The following is a 16832-nucleotide window of genomic DNA, read 5'->3' as shown; positions in this document are numbered from 1 at the left end:
TCAGCATCAGGGTAAACATGAAGCAACTTGTTTTCTTCAAACAAAAGAAGCAGAGTATTCTCATATCTCTGCACTTTGTACCAAAAGCACAATGCAAAAAATCCTCCTTCCTCACTCAGCCTCATCTGACAGCAGATTAGTCAGGAGCAGTACATAGCTGCCAGAAACAGCTTTACCCAAACAGAGGCTCAGAGTTACTCTTCCTTGTGTACACAAACGACAGCTGAGCAGGTAATTCATTAAATTCCCTAAAAAAATAGTGCTGTGCCAAGTCACCTGCAACCTAACTCCAGGATGTAAGACAGGATTTCCACATACAGCTGTTCCTCCTGAGCACCCAGCCCTCTGTACAGCCAGCGCTCACACCCACTCCTTCCCCAGCTTCGGTTGTCGCTTCGGTTGTCTCCTGCTCGGCCTTCCCCTTCTGTGTGCAAGGATCTCCTGCTTCTCCCTGGGGTCCCTCCGGGCCAGAGGCCCCAGCTCTCTGCCCCCCGCCCCAGGCTCTCCCTGGGCACCCCCATCCCTCTCTGCCCTCCGCTCTCCGACCCCTCTATGCCAGGAGTCCAACAAAACTACACCTCGACTCTGCCCATGGTTTTCTTTCCCACCTCGTTCCTCAAACTGTGCATCTCCTCCTGGTGGCAACTCATTCGCCCTTTTATCTTCCTCATCTCCACTCTTCTTTCTCCTCCTTTTATTCCCAGTAACAGTGTTTTTAAAACTGCATTGAGAGAATGAACAGACATACTCTTTCTGTCGTTTGCTCATAATGTGCCTGGCATTGTATCTTCCCAATTTCACTTTATTCCCCCACCTCCTTCATTCCTCATCCAAAACATTTTGTAACATCTTCTCACTCAAAAGCTTTCTTTGCAAGATGTAAAACACCAAACACCACGAGCTCAGTCAACAAGTGGAACTAGTTAAAATGACTATGCAAAGCTGTCAAACACTTGGGAATTATTTTATTAAAAATAAAATTACACTGAAGCAAAGTCTGAAGTCCTTTTTAGAAATAAAGACATTTTCAGCATTCAGAAATAGCCATCCACTTATATAAACATACATTTTTCAATAAGGCATTTGAGATGCTTCCTCTGCTAAAAAAAGGGAGGGGAAGGATACATTTACAAACACAAACAAAATCTGCTACCACTTTACTTACAGTTTACCAAAGACGGCAACACACTTTTAAAACCACAAACATCTTGTTGCTTTTATGCTATTGTTTAGCTACTTTCATGGCACCCTGTGAAAATTTCAGTGCATCTGGAAGGCATGAAAGGCAGCTCTTTATTGTCATTTCCAACAGCGTCTTGCATTCTGGCAGACATTGACATGGTTGCACCTTCACATCAGTATTTTTAGCTTGTTGCACTATGCAGCATTTGATTATAGGCATCATCAAAAACCGCATCTCAAAGTACTATTTGTAGAAGGATAATTTTCCAAGGATAGTTTTCAATGGTGACATTTTAAACTAAACCCAGCAGGCAAAACAAGCACAAATATGTACAATTCCACATACTAGGGGATTATGTGAATTGTGCCTTCTTTGGAATCTGTAAAAAAAATACTAAAGTGCTTTTCAAATGTGTCCTCACTGATTAAAAGGACACGTATTTTATATAAGCAATCAGTTGCACACCAACATCATTACGTTGCTTAAAGAGGCATTTCAACAGAAAGATAAATATTATCAGCACTTAATTTTAGCTTTGCAATTAAGCATATACCATTTTAAGGATTTCCAGACAAAAATCCCAACTGTACAGAATCTATTTATTCATTGCAAAATATAAAGTTAAAGAAATAAGTGCTTATTACTCCAATACTGTCAGCTTCTAGTGCAAGTTTACTAGCATTGGTACTGAACTCAACTTTTTATTGTGCTATGGGGTTTTCAAAAATTTCATACGAAGAAAAAACACAAGCATGGGCTAACCTATAAAGTCAAACGTTAGCATATATAAAAGAACTGGAAGTTCTCACACAGTGGGGTACCTGACCAACCAAATACATCTTTCAGAAATTAAGCCCCTCTGTTATTCAAAACAGCTAACAGAAAACCTTAATTTAAATCCAAAATAACTATCTTACAGTCTTTGCTGGGCGTAGCACGTAGGCTTCTAAAACTTCAAGTTAAAAAGTGACAAAAACAGAGGTTAATTTAAAGCTGAAGAGTTGACTCTTCTTTTACAATTTAGATTTAGTTTCTGCTATGGAATACCCAATTCCACTTTACAGTCAATTTCACATTCCAGTCTTGTAAGCTTGACATGAGGAGGACTGCTAGTATTTTCTATATCTCCAAGGAGGGGGATATTTCTAAAAGAGTACATATGTACTTATTTCATCTGATATGAAATTCTGCTAGATCAAAAGGTGTATAAAGAGATTTAAGGATGATTAAGAACAATTATTTAAAGGTTAATTGTTACATGTCCCCCAAAAAGTCGATTCTGATGTTTGAGAGATCTTTCAAATAAAAGGCAAGATTGAGTGCCCCCTTCCGAAACACCTAACAACAGGTTTCCTTGGCAATTGGTTTGATAGTGGTAAACAGCACTAAAATCTTGCATGTGAAAAGAGTAAGGTACTGATACACTAATATTGTATGAACTACAAATCTTTTTACTCCATATGGAAGATAACAAAGAGAAAGCCTTTATACTCAAACCTCAAGTTTGTCAGATTCCTCATGTTCCATGCCTAAGTGTATAAGACCTACATCTGTAGTGCCGTAGTGATGCCATATTTGAAGTAAGATTCCAGTTCCCAAAGCCAAACAGGTTGTGGCAGTACTGTCCACACTGCCTGTAAATTAAAAACCCGAGTGCAAGCCCCAACTTCAGGATTATGCAAGTAGAGTTCTCCCTGATGAGCGGGCTGTTGGTCTTGTCCAGACTGCAGCCACTGCTGACGTGGGGAAAACAGCGAATGTGAAGTGGCAGCACGGAAGTCTTGAATATCTGCTTGGCACCAGAGAGAACAGACTTCTGCTTCTTGTTAGAGAAATCTGCTCTCATTTATATTCTGAGATAAAAACATCTGCATCAAGATGCTGCACACTCCTTTCATGTTAATAACATGGTATATTCAAGGATTCATTTGGCCTCCAAGCCTGGGTTTTCAGAATTGGTACCTGCTTGTTTATCGTGAGCCCTGATAGTCAAGAATGTTTGAATCCAGAAATCCACACTGATTCAATCCAATCCACACCTATGAGTTACTTGCAAGAGAGAATCTTCCAAGGTTAAAAGAAGTGTCATTTAGTCATTTCCCAAAAGTATTTGTCATTATTTAAGCTCAGTTATAATGTTTCTTTACACAGAAAATGCTAATACCCTCTCATTCATTAATCCTTTTGGTATTAGATGATGTCCTTCATTCATTTGATAAATTAAATGTTTATGTACTGCTTTTACCAAAAATAACAATTACTGTTTGCTAAAGCATTAACAGATGTTTTGGACCATTCTCCCATAATTAATATTTGACAAACTGACAGTAATAGCTTACAGACAGAGGGGTTAAGCCCAGCAAGTTTTAATATCAAATTGCAAACTATGCTGTCAGTTAATTTGTGGAATGCAACAGCTGACAAAAAAAAAAAAAATCTTCTCTTTCCAAGAGTGTAAATGGATCATTCTCACTGACTATGAAAGCCTATGAAGTTGGTGTTTTTCTGGAAAGACAGTAACAAAATAAGATGGAAACAAAATAAAGCTGGATTTTAAAAGTGCAGTATTTCTTTGTTAATCTTTTTTGACGTTATATCATTTCTTCAAAGCTATTATATTGAATGGACATGGAGCTAAAGTTAGACCAAACCTTCCTTCCATAGATGGTTTTGCAGCATTTTCAGGATACAAAAAGGTAAAACTTTGCATTAGACTTGCAAAAATTAAGAACAGCTCCATTTTTGCCAACTGCTCTCCCATGCACACACGTTTACCTAAAGAACAGTTAGAAGAGACATATTACTGTTTTTATACTGTTGATCCATTTGTTAACACACATGCAATTCCTATGCTAGCATAGTCCAAACACAGAAAGCCTCAAGCTACTATTAAGCTATGAATTCTGAAGCTTTGGTCTCCCGTATTTGAGTCTAAGCCTTGCTCAGCTGTACTGCTTCATATTACAGCATTTACACCCATAGCAAAAGTATTATCAAAGAACAGTTCATCATTTCTGCCTGGCAACTGGAGCTTTTAGGAACCCAACCCATTTTGCAAGCCACCAACTGCAATAATAAAACAAGTCCTGTAGTTGGTCCTAAGTACACATCTCACGCCTCCAAGGCCCTACACTTGAACTACCACCACCCCCCCCAACCAGCTACTGACCACATGTGGATATCTTACCCATTCCAAAAGGAATGAATGCCTCCTTCTTAATTAGCTGGCCATTTTCGTCCAGAAATCTTGATGGTTGAAATTCATCTGGTTTCTCCCAAATGTTAGGATCTCTGTGTACTGACCACAAGTTGGGCACGATCACACTGCCCTTCGGAATAGTATATCCCTGCAGCACTTCAAACAAAGGGACAGAGACAGAGGATCTGACAAGTTGCTAGAAGTAAACATGGGAGACTTACACTTATTAAAAAGATGACTAGAAGATGTCACAACAATTATACAGATCCCTAGCTGCGGGCTGCAAATGTAGCAGGAGCTTAAGGCAAAGGTGATCTCTGCTAGCCTGCCTGGGTCAGAATCACGTAGGCCAGAGCAGCTAGAAAGACATCAAGTTACACCAACAGCTCCCTGCAGGGAAAAGGCAGCAGCAATCGTTAGAAATGCACTCTGCGGCACGGAAGTGCTGTGATCCTGTTTCCTCCTGTTCCTGTGCTGTCACAGAGCCCCACCACAGTGAAGCTGGAGGTAAGGAAGAGGGACAGGTTTTGAACTGTTATCACAAAAGGGTTTTAAAGTGACTAGTCTCATTTCAGCACCTCACTGTCCTGCAAGCCAAAACATTTAAAAAAGCAGATCAATTCAGTACTGGATTTGAAAGCCCAGTATTGCTACCTCCCACACACTTTACCCAGTGGTCAGCTATGTTTATGAAAACATATGATGCCTTGATAAAGGATATTTATTATTGTTTTCTGTAGATGCGGAGCTCAATGGTACAAGCCTTTCAAGCTTTAGCAAACCAATTGCTCTGAATTGATGTTTTCAGACCTCTGTGTCAGATGGCCAAAAACAACTCTGCTGTTTCAGGTACAAAGGTGGATCCTCAGCTGCCAGCTACCACTAAGCACATCAGTCAATACAAGCTGACCCCCAGAAAAGAAATCAGTGTAAATTAGAAAACTTCTGGATGTTAGGTCAGACATGCTGCTTAAATAGAGGAGTACCTCAAGCCCACCTACTCTCTATAAATGGCATTTTACACACTTGGGTTACATGTCTAATACATAAATGAGGTTCTTGTAAATTCTGACTAGATGTCCCATCAGACCTTCATCCACAAAAGAAACGCTGTATTAACAAGTCTCTATAAATGCTTACCAGCAGTTTCTGAGGCCATTCGAGGAATAGAAAGGGGAACAACCGCAGTCATCCTCTGCACTTCCATAATGGTTGCCTCTGTGAAGGGCATTTGAGCCTTGTGGGTAAGAGAGGGAACTTTGTCATGTCCTAGAACTGCTTCAATTTCTGCATGAACCTTCTCTATTCAAAGGGAGTGAGAAAAATAAAATAAAATAAAAAAAGATGCACAATATGTGAGAAGACTTCATGTCAATTTCATTTGTCTATGCTTCACTGCTTACACAGATTTGTCAAAAATGGCTACAAGATACGTGATCCCTAGCTGAAATAACGACACCAACATAAGCCTTAAGAATGAACTCAGTTAAGAACAAAACAACCAAGCGCAATCTTGACAACTGTCAAGAGTAAAGCTACTGAGATGACAGGCATTGCTAGCACTTCTGTATTGGAAAAGTACAGAAAAAGTTCTGTTTCTGTTTCAGTTCCAAATGTATTCATAATCTTAGTTTAAGAGTTTAACTATACAGTCATTTGAATGGTGAAAACATCAATCTTCTGGCCTGCATTAAAAAAATGAACAAAAAGAGACTGCATGCAGTGTGTGCCTGAGCTGGCCTCTGTCCCTGGGGAGATCCAGTTCTCAGAACTGGGAAAGGTGGTGAAGAGGTGGGAAAGCTTTTCATGCAGCTGCTTTAGATACTTCATTCTGGAGCAGGAATTCTGGTGCTATTACTGCAAGCGTTAAAGCCATTTAACTTGTTCTTGCTGTTTCCTACTTTCTATTCACAGAACCTAAACTCAGCTATTTCCCAGTTCCCCCAAAAGGCAGCAGCAGATGCTCCTTCCCCCACACAGCCCTTCTGCAAAGGAAAAACAGAAGCTGACCAGCTTATCTCCCCTCTCATTCATGTGACCCACAAAGTGTCATAGTATTTGTTTGCCCCTTTCATCTCACTAAAGGCTCAGCATACAACTAATTCTCTTCATAGACATTTCCAAGATGCGAGATTTGCTTCACCCATTGTCATGGTTTAACCCCAGCCGGCAACTAAGCCCCACACAGTCGCTCGCTCACTCCTCCCTGGTGGGATGGGGGAGAGAATCAGAATGGTACAAGTGAAAAAACTCATGGGTTGAGATAAAGACAGTTTAATAGGTAACGCAAAAGCCGCACACGCAAGCAAAGCACAGCAAGGAATTCATACGCTACTTCCCATGGGCAGGCAGGTGTTCAGCCATCTCCAGGAAAGCAGGGCTCCATCACGCGTAACGGTTAACTGGGAAGACAAACGCCATCACTCTGAATGTCCCCCCCTTCCTTCCTCTTCTCCCAGCTTTATATGCTGAGCATGACGCCATATGGTGTGGAATAGCCCTTTGGTCAGTTGGGGTCAGCTGTCCCAGCTGTGTCCCCTCCCAGCTTCTTGTGCACCCCCAGCCTCCTCACTAGTGGAGTGGGGTGAGCAGAAGAAAAGGCCTTGACCCTTGTGTAAGTCCTGCTCAGAGTAACTAAAACATCCCTATGTTACCAACACTGTTTTCAGCACAAATCCAAAACATAGCCCTATACTAGCTACTATGAAGAAAATTAACTCTATCCCAGCCAAAACCAGCATACCTATGTGCAGGACAATGCGCCTTTTCTTCCAATTAACTTGGAATCTGGCTACACAGGAAAAGAATCTTGAAAGAGGAGACCTCAAAATTAACCTTTAATCAAAAATAATAAAAGTTAGTTTTCATTTTTTACCCTTGATATCCTGAATAGTTTGTGGTTCTTCTGCTTGCCTTTTCCAAGATTAAGAATCCAGGCTGCTGATACTCTGAGTTTTTGCTCTTTTCTCTCCTTAGCACTGATTCAAGATTAAATAAAAGCTCAATGCAAAAAAGTTCCTCTGTTTTCAGAGAAGCATTCAGAAATACCGCACGAACTGTGTTCAACGAACAGTTGCTGCCACCTACTGCCTTTGCTAGTAAAACAAGTTCTCATATGAGGAACACACTGCAAAAAATACCTCAGTGGCAAGAGATTTGCTAATGGTGTGGCTCTCGAGTACCTGCTTTGTGGGGTTTTGCTACTTTTTTTAATGACACATTATAGCCCTGTATTCAGGTATGCACGTCCACAGTAATTTAAACGAGTAAAGTTTTTGATATTAAAAAAAAAAAAAAAAAAAAAAGACCATCTCATGCCAAATGTCACACCAGTATTTTATCCTGAACAACATTTCTTCGGAGTTTGTAAAGATATGTGGAACTATAAAGAAAGCAGCCAAACTGCTGCTCACATTACCAACTGCAAAAACATAGACTTCAAGAGTTCTCCGCTAACAGCATGTTATTTGAACTGCTCCACTACATTTCATATATTTAAAAATCTCACAGATCTTCAGAAGTCAAGTACCAAAACCAAGTCAGGGAACAGAACAAACCAAATACTCCCCACTGCCTCCCTATACGCACGCACACACACATGCACACCCACCCTTCTCTTTTTCCATGTAAAAAGCAAAACTGGCTTCCACAGACAAATACATTCTTTCCGATTTTTTCCCCTGATAGCCCTTCATTTGCCTTTCCATGTCTGCAACATTTGCTACTGCTAAAAGTTATGCAATTCAGGTATTTCCTTTAGGGGATAAGAGAAACATGTTACCAGGAAAAAAAAAAAAAAGGCCCATATATGACTCCCAGGCAAGCAGGATACTTCTAGTATCCCATTCCTTATGTAAGATAATCACTTTACATAGCTAAGTGATACACTCTGGACTACTGAGCTTATTTATATTGTTTGACAACAGCCATAGCGTAAGGAAAGGGGTAATCAGAGAGACGCAATAAAACTGTTAAAGATCAGCAGAAGAGAGAAAACTGACTAGCACATACATGTAGAGTACCAGGCAGTAGGGAAAGGGGTTAAAAAAACCCAAACACAGAACTCTTCTAGATCTCATTTGTGTAATTTAGAACATATCTAATTAATGTAACTGCATATCAAGTCAAGCAGTGATAACAAACAACCATTAAAAATAGAATAAGCCTATGAATAAAATTTTATTTTACATTTGTCCCCGGTGGACTCTCTCTCCTGTATACTGAACTGATGCCCTATTTTGCAATCTTTGCTCAACAATTTGGTTGACTTTGTGCAATATTATTATCTTGGCCTATTTAAAGAGATTATGCCAGACAGATAGGTGCTGTAAACAAGTATCTATTTGCTTATTTGCAAGACACCTGCAGCACATGAAAACCTCAAAATCTCAAATACTTGATAAAAGTATTCCAGGTTTATATTGTTCTTAGATAACTTGAGGTTTACCCTTCTTCACTGCAGGTTAGCAAGAAGTCTGGGCAAAGCAGTGGTCTCTTGGGGAAATGTTTCACTACTATAAACTGAGGTAATCACCTAAGTAGAATCTGTCCATCCTGCCAAGGTTTCCAGTCTGCAGATACCCAACAATCTTTCTAGTGGAAATCAGTTGCTATGTAGGACTTTAGGAGAAGCTGCTAATAAATTAATAAATCAATTGCTTTATTTTTCTTAAATTAAACCATCTAAATTTGCTAAATAGTACTAAAGCAAACACTGGCTTTGCAACCACATGTACTGTAACAAGACTCAGGATAGAAAATTATTTAACCAAAATTAATTTTAAGTCTTTGGCAATGGGGATTTATCCTAAGTCCTGAAATACAACTCTAGCAAGTACTATTTTAATACTGTAACCTCTCCAGCACCACTGGTATTTTTTATATCCAGAAAAATCTACAAGTAATTTTCTAGAACTCTGTCACAAACAGTAACCAGATGATAGCACCATCAAATAATTTGGGTTGCAAGGAACCTCTGGAGGTCATCTGATCTAAACCCTTACTGAAAGCAAAGTCATCTTCCAAGTTAGATCCAACTCTGAGGGTAGATCAGACTACTCAGGGTCATACACCACTGAGTTTTGAATACTTCCAAAGTCAGAGATTCTGTTAACTCTCGGGGCAATCTGTTGCACTCCTTGCTATCTTCATAGGGCAATTTTTTTTCCTAGTATCTGATCAGAATTTTCTTGTTGTAGACTGTCTCTGATGCTTCTGTTCCCTCCATGGCACACCTCAGAGGAGACTGCCTCCATCTTCTTAGCATCTTCTGGTCAGGTAGTTGTAGACAGTGTAAGGTCTCTCCTCAGTCACCTTTCCCTAACACTGAACAAGTCCATTTCCTTCTGCCTCTCCTTTGGGGCCACGTGCTCCACGTGTCTTTTTCACCCTGCAATGACGTTGACCAGCTGGTGCTGTGGACTTGTCTAAGTCCAATTTGCTTAAGCTGTCTCTAATTTGATCTTCCTCTACAGTGGGCAGTGCTTCACCTCCTCAGACTCTGCGGCTAGGCTCAAGAACCTCCCTGCTCAGGGAGGCATGAAAGCAGACCTTACCACTACATATCTCACATATCTTGTATCACTACTATAGGCCTGGAATGCCGCAATTGCCAAAGCTTTTGAAACACGCTAAGATTCCCTGGAATTGCTTGGGAAAGATAAAATTTTCCCAGAACAGAAGAAATGTATAGACTAAAGGGCCATTTAGATAATCAATATATAGCACTAACCTAGAGATCATCATAGCAGAGTAGGATAGAAGATGTCCGATTACTTATGAACCTTCCAAATTACACATACACATGTACTATTTGCACTCCAAATGACTTCTCTACTGTTGCTGTTTGCTTCTCTTTCTGAACATCCATCTAGAGCTTTACAATATGGAACAAAACACCTAGAATAAAAATAGTCTTACCTTGTACTTCTGGGTAGAGAGACATGTAGAGCAGGCACCACAGTAATGTGTTGGAAGTAGTGTCTGTGCCTGCGATGAAGAGGTCACCAATGATAAAAAATAGGTAGTCTTCATTAAAACTGCTCTCCTTGTTGTTCTTTTCTTCTTCCACATGGATGAAGTACATATCAATGAAGTCCCTGGGATTTGCTGCATCCAGTGTATCCCTGTGCTGTGCAATTATTTTCTTTAGAAAAGCAGTAATATCTAATTCTGTTTTCCTAAGTTCCCGGAAAGGCCCAAAGGGAAGGTAGTACAGCCAAGGGCAGATATTGACCAGGATCATATAGCTGTTCACACTTAGCTCTAGAGCACGGGCCATGTTCTTCAGCATCGTCTTGAACTCAACATCTTCGTAGTCAAAACGCCTGCCAAAGGCCATGGAACAGATAACATTGGACACTGCGTTGCGAATGATCGTATCAGGATTAAATGAATCTTTTCCATGCTTCAGCATTTCCTCCTTTATAAACTTCAGCTCCTCAATGATTTTAGGTTCTAAGCTGTGTCTTCCTACTCCAAAATGACGCAGTGTTGAGAGAGAGAATTTCCTCTGTTGCTTCCAGACAGGGCCATAAGGTGCAAAAATAACACCTGGAAGAGAAAGGGAGAGTCTGAAACCAAAATGCTCTATTTTCAAGAAGAAATAGTTAGACAGGCCTGCAACTCAAGAGCCAGAAGAGAGGGAAACAATACATAGCGAATCTAACCCAAGCACTGGGCTAAGAGCTAAAGAAAGAGCACGAGGTTCTTTATAATAGCTTTGGGAAAAAGCTATTATAGCCTTCTCCCAATCAGTGAAATGAATATAACAGTTACGTCAACAGTTTTATTAGTCTTTGTAAGACACTAATAGATGGAGAAAAGGTACTGTAGATGCTTTAGTACAAATGATAAAAATTTTGTAGGAACTGTTACTCTAGGACATATGTTAGCTATAACCTTTTCTCCTCAATGTCCCGAGACAGGAATTCCTTCTGTGAGGCAGAACAGAAGATATTAAAACACAAACCGGTTTGCATTTCTTTTCCCCTTCATGTTATACAAACTTCTCAATACTGTTTGCGTGTGTACGTATTTCTATTACAAGCAAGTTTTTTCTTTAACTTATAATCAAAATACAGGATATGCATGCTGCAAACAAACTGGGAAGGTGAAGACAGGTTCAGAGCCACTTGGCAAAAACCTGCTTGATTTGCATCTCAGCAGTTTTGATGCCTCTGGGCACGTGTTCTGCATGATTGTGTCATTATGAAACAGCACTTAAATTAAATCCCTTAGCTTCAAGTATAAATATTGCTCACTTACAAACAGAAACATCTTTTTTTTTTTAATTAACAGACCACACCAAAGATACTGTAGCATAACAAAACACAGAACCTGCTATTTCTAATGTTCTCCATGGTTAACCTGAAAAAGTTTAAAGTCATCAAAACATGGGCTAGTTCTGCTTTTGGTCTTCTAGTAAAGTGACACCACATCTGGTTTTTTTCTGGAAATAAAAAATTGCTTTATAAAAGCAACATCAATTCTTCTGTCAACTGCAAATCTTAATGTTACATCTAAAAGAAAGAGAAATGGCCATAAGAAATTAGCAACAGAAAGATGCACCATGTTTCAGTACTTAACATTACCTACGTTTCTATTACAACTTAATGTTCATAGCCCCTAATGCAAAACAGAGAATAAACAAATAAGAAATCTATAGCTAGAAACAGAAATCTGTAGATACGTAAATGAGATAAAGGTACTCAGAAGGGTCTGCAATCCCAAAGGTATAAATAGTTCAGTGTAACAAAGCTGGTAATCTTTCTAGCCAGATTTTGTGATTACTTCATCTACTGATAGTAGTAACAACAGACCAAAAAATACAAACACATGACCTAGCTTCAAAAGCCCTAAACAAAATAAGGAGAACATTATGAAGAGTCAGAATAAGCTGAGAATCAGCTGAACTTCATCTTCTCTGCATAAAGGCATTCCTTACAAAATCTAGTCAAATGTCTACTCCCTGGCACTTTAAAAACAGAACAAAAAACTTTTCAGATTTCCTTTCTCAAGTAATGTTTCCTGGTAGCACTGGTGTCCTCAAGTAGGGTACGTGAAAAAACAGGCTTATTTGGGGCTGAATTTGGCCAAGAACCAACTTGGGTTTTCAGGGCCTTTAGCTGGGGTGGGGAAGAAATGTGGATTTCTTGGAGCAAAACAATGCTATCACTTTCTATCCCACAACAAGTATCTCCAAAACAGACTACACATCCACAATCTCTTCCCCTTTCTGTCATTAGGAAAATTAGTTTTAGGATCCAAATACCTTAATAAAAGAAAAGAGATCTACTGTCTTTAATGTAAAGAAGACTCTCCTAGCCACGGGGGAAGGCTAACACCAACAACAAACCTCCCCACGCTTAGAGTCTCTCCAGCAGTCCTGCACAGGGCATGGCTGCGTGGCATGATGTCTTCTGAAGTCCCGAAACCCCAAACTACTACAGAATACTAATAATTGATTTGCACATTGGGAAAGAATAACGTAAGAGACAGATTAAGGAGGAGGAGCATAAAGTTAGAATAACAGAGATAAGAGAAGAAAGAAAACTGTCAACTGGATCACTGACAGGCAGTAATACTGGAATAGTACTTCACTGTTTTCAAAGAAAATCTCTGCATGACCTGAAAAGTCAAAGTACCCAGCACAGACAACTCTATTCTTAAAAAAAAAGCAAGACAACAAAACAACAACAAAAAAAAAAACTCTGAAGAAAATACAACAATAAATTCTGAAGCAACAAGAACCCAGAATAACGAGGACTTCATGCTCATTAGAGGGCTAATTTCTATGAACGGATAATGAAAAGCTTTCAATACAACCAACAAAGCAACAAACACACAGAACAACAGAAAGTTTGTTTTATTCTCCCTTTTTACATTAAAAATTCAAATCCTTACGAGAAGCAAATTCTGGCAAAGGCTAACTCCCTCCCACCTGCCCAAATTTCTCACTACTAGCTTCAGTGTTGCTGCAATACTGGGAACATTGACAAACACAGAATTCACAACATTTAATAATATTTAACTTCTGTATTGTCCGATGTCCACATCTGGATGTGCACAGGGCAGGACTATAAAGGCAGATGACCACTCAAGCTCCATCCACTCTAGGGATTGAGTCTTTGCTACCTCTCATACCTATAGAATACAAAAATGCTTTACTAAAACAAAACCACCAAAACCTATTTTTTCCCCCCACTCTGGTATTTCTTTTTCCACAGGCATATGTACAGAAGCCTTTGATTAAGAATTGACCCCTACCTTCTCCCTTAAGTTCTCACCGCACTTACCATCCACCCAAGAAGGCCTCCCTTCTTTGCTACTCAGTTGTTGAAATGCAGTATTTGCCATTTCTGATACTTCTACTTGCTCTCCCCTGGGCACAATATTTTATTTGCATCTTACAAGCAATAGAGCCACACACAGCTGAGATAAGCCTTTCTTTCTTCTGTAACACACCCAGCAGGTCAGCTCAGGGTAAAGACAAAAAACTACAACAAAAAAGGTAGCTTAAAAGAAAATAGCCCTCTAAGTTTACACCAGGTAGTCTGTTTACAGAACAAAGATGTAGGAATCCAAAATGGATGCTTACTGACTCAAACCATCCCAGCATTGTAGCACCCAAGTCGTGAGCAGTAGATCTGAAGTTACACAATCATCCCGCTTCTATCAATTCCTTTCCTAGCACACACAAACGCAACTGTCACTGCCCTGATCCATAGCGAAGTCTCACCCAGGAACTCCCGAAACTAACTACGGGAGGCTCCCAGACCAAACTTAAGGGGATTCCAGTTTGAGTGTTGTAACCCATCCACCTCCTCTATGAACCACACACAAAAAGAAAACATTTGTTAGCCCAGAGCTCGTAAGGACAATATCTGAAAACTGAGGTTAGAAATTTACATTGTACCAATACTATAAAAAAAAAAAAAAACAAAGAAAACACAAAGCTTTCACAAAGCATTTATCTCTTACCCCACTGCTTCTGCAGCAACTGCCTTCCCAGTAGCACAAATGCAGCATTGCAGAAGTTTGGTCATCTCCTACACGCCACCGCTAAACCCAAGCCAGCCCAATGAGAGCAGCGTGACTTCCAGCAGCTTTTGGAGAACCTCCTTGCGTGGGGGCCAGGCAGGCCCACGCTGCCCATATTCACTGACTTTTCCCTTTGTGTATTCTAAATACACTACTCCTGCAGTTCATTCTACAATGCTCTCACATCTGCGGCAATTCAACTTGTTGCGCCAGCTAACGTAAGCAATACATAACAGCTCTGTCTGTTTTATGGACAACTGGGCAACCCTCATGTAACAGTCCTTGTACCTGAACGTAGGTGGCCTTCCAAAAAAAACTAAATGTAAAGCAATGTAACGTCCCTGCCGCAGCGCAACGCAGGCAGGCACGGTCCCTGCACTTGGCCGCAGCATGCTCTGGACAACAAGCTCCTGACACTTTCGACTCCCCTGGAGCATCCAACCATGGAAGCTGCTAACTTGGTTATCAGAGATCTTATTCAGACATTTACATGAATTCTTTGGAAGTAGCATGCATCAACTGCCCTGGCTCCTCTTGTATCACCATGTTCAAAAAAAGTTGAACAGAGAACTGTCTGCAAAAAACAAGAAACATACAAAATCCACAGCATTCAAGGAAAAAGAAATCCACCACGAGCAGTTTTACGGCACTGCTAAAATTGATCTAATGTCTAACTGCTCTTCCCCTTTCCTCCTCCAGTCCTTACTAAATGTACTGTACCTAAAAATATTCATGCACTGTAACAACAGCTACGTGCCAGTAAGATCTGTCTCAGACCAGTATAATTAAACCAATGTCATTAATAATTTATTTTTGTATCCTTTAAACCAATTACAGCAATGATACCAGACTGCTTTTTAATAAACATGCTCTAGGCCCCTCATTTTCCTCTTATCTTTACTGGTGTAATTCTAGTACAGTAAAAAAATGAAGAGAAAAAGTTTCAGGCACTTAACCAATAGATTTCCCTGGCCTCGAGGAAAAAAAAAAAAAGATAAACAAGTTTCACAATACAGTTAGCACATTAACAAGCCTTTTGGGCTACCCCTCCTAAACTGAAAAAGGAAAGGTAGTTTCCCACAAACACTAAGATCTGTAATGGACCTAAAGACTAAATATGAAGAAATTCTAACTGTGATATCACCATCATATGTTTAAACTCCCCACACCCTTTTTTGTGAAAGCTAGTAAACTCTGCTTTAACCTATTCAAAAAAACCCAAATATGCTCAGTAAGTTTTGACAAGCAGAATAACACACCTGCAAACATCTCAGCAACAGTAGCTTGCATGCAGGCAGCACAGACTGTGCAGCTACGGGACTCCACAGAAGTCTGCCCTTAGCCATTGTTACCTTAGTAAGAACTGGGGAAGTGCACAATTATTTCATGCTGCTGCCAAAGTATTCGAAATTTCTTCTCCTGATATAGCTAAAATAAGAAAGCTGCTAGGTGACAGACTAGCTGTTCCTTAAGTCCCTGCACAAAGGCCATTCCCTTTACTGTAAACAGAGGTAAAGGGATCAGGCATTTCAGTCATGGTGACGTTATCTGTCGTGCACGCCGCAGCACTGCGAAGTTCATGGGGATGCTGCATGTTCAGCTAAACGTAGGGCGACTTTCTCGGTATGTTTTCTGTCACCAGCAGGGCAAGGGACACACACGATGAGCAAAAAGCAAGTAGATGGTTCAGCCTGTAATTCACAACAGTTATTTATAAATTTCAGCACAGCAGCCACAAAACCGAACAGCTCCCGCTCGATATTCTTGCCAAGTACCGCCTGGCAGTGCATTAAGCGTGCGGTAGCTCACCAAGCGGGACCCACCGTGGCCGCGCCTCCGGCCCGTCAGGCACCCCAGCAGCCTGCCAGCCCCGTCGGAGCTAGGGCTGCGCCGCTAGGTCCGGCAGGCGCGCCCCGGGGGCCCTTACCCTTCTTGCGGGTGATCATGAGGACGATGGGGACGGAAGGCCGGTCGCTGAACACCTCCGCCTTCTGCACCAGCGCCTCCCGCACCGCCCCGAAGGTGTTGAGGACGACGAAAAGGCGGCTGCCCACGAAGAGCCGGAAAACGCTGCCGTACATCTTGGTGAGGCCGGTGAGGAAGACATGGGGGGAGAAGGCGGGGGAGCCCCGGCCGCCCCCGCGCACCCCCCCCGCCCACCTCTTCAGCAGCGGCGGCGGCAGCAGGGCGAAGGCGAAGTTGCCGACCAGCGGCCAGGGCGCCGGGCCCGGCGGCAGCCCCGGCGGCGCCCGCAGCCGCCGCAGCAGCCAGTAGCAGCCCAGCCAGCACAGGGCCGCCAGCAGCAGCTCGGTGGCGGTGGGGGCCCGCAGCAACCACGTCCAAGCGGCCATGTCCCCCCCCGCCGCCATCCCCTCAGGCGGCGGCACGCCCCGCGGCCCTCCTTCTTCC

The 16832-nt window shown here is 41.4% G+C and overlaps 1 protein-coding gene across 2 annotated transcripts; it reads right to left on the bottom strand.

Annotated features, from left to right (window-relative positions):
- Window positions 1-954: 954 nt before the first annotated feature.
- Window positions 955-16782, bottom strand: CYP2U1 (cytochrome P450 family 2 subfamily U member 1). 2 transcript variants are annotated; one of them, XM_072862838.1, is made up of 6 exons: window positions 16584-16782; window positions 16351-16493; window positions 10302-10934; window positions 5523-5684; window positions 4371-4538; window positions 955-3958 (listed from the first exon to the last, which is right to left on the bottom strand). In XM_072862838.1, exons 1-6 carry the CDS (start codon window positions 16772-16774, stop codon window positions 3780-3782), a joined length of 1476 nt encoding a protein of 491 aa, XP_072718939.1. In that variant the 5' UTR covers window positions 16775-16782; the 3' UTR covers window positions 955-3779. The 2 variants fall into 2 exon arrangements, with proteins under 2 accessions (XP_072718939.1, XP_072718937.1); XM_072862836.1 differs by having other exon boundaries at window positions 16351-16782.
- Window positions 16783-16832: the final 50 nt, after the last annotated feature.

This window comes from Ciconia boyciana, chromosome 5 (genome assembly GCF_034638445.1).
Source record: "Ciconia boyciana chromosome 5, ASM3463844v1, whole genome shotgun sequence".
Lineage (NCBI taxonomy): Eukaryota > Metazoa > Chordata > Aves > Ciconiiformes > Ciconiidae > Ciconia > Ciconia boyciana.
Note: the sequence above shows the minus strand (reverse complement) of the source record. Positions and strands in the feature narration are given on the sequence as shown.

What these genes read in the sequence shown, in the direction of transcription:
- CYP2U1 (XM_072862836.1), bottom strand. Translation starts at nt 16,774, where the DNA reads ATGGCCGCTTGGACGTGGTTGCTGCGGGCCCCCACCGCCACCGAGCTG. An exon ending in CATGATCACCCGCAAGAAGG is followed by an intron (nt 10,935 to 16,350) that starts GTAAGGGCCCCC and finishes TTTCTCTTCCAG; the next exon opens with GTGTTATTTTTGCACCTTAT. An exon ending in ATTCATTCCTTTTGGAATGG is followed by an intron (nt 3,959 to 4,370) that starts GTAAGATATCCA and finishes ACTGTTCTTTAG; the next exon opens with GTAAACGTGTGTGCATGGGA.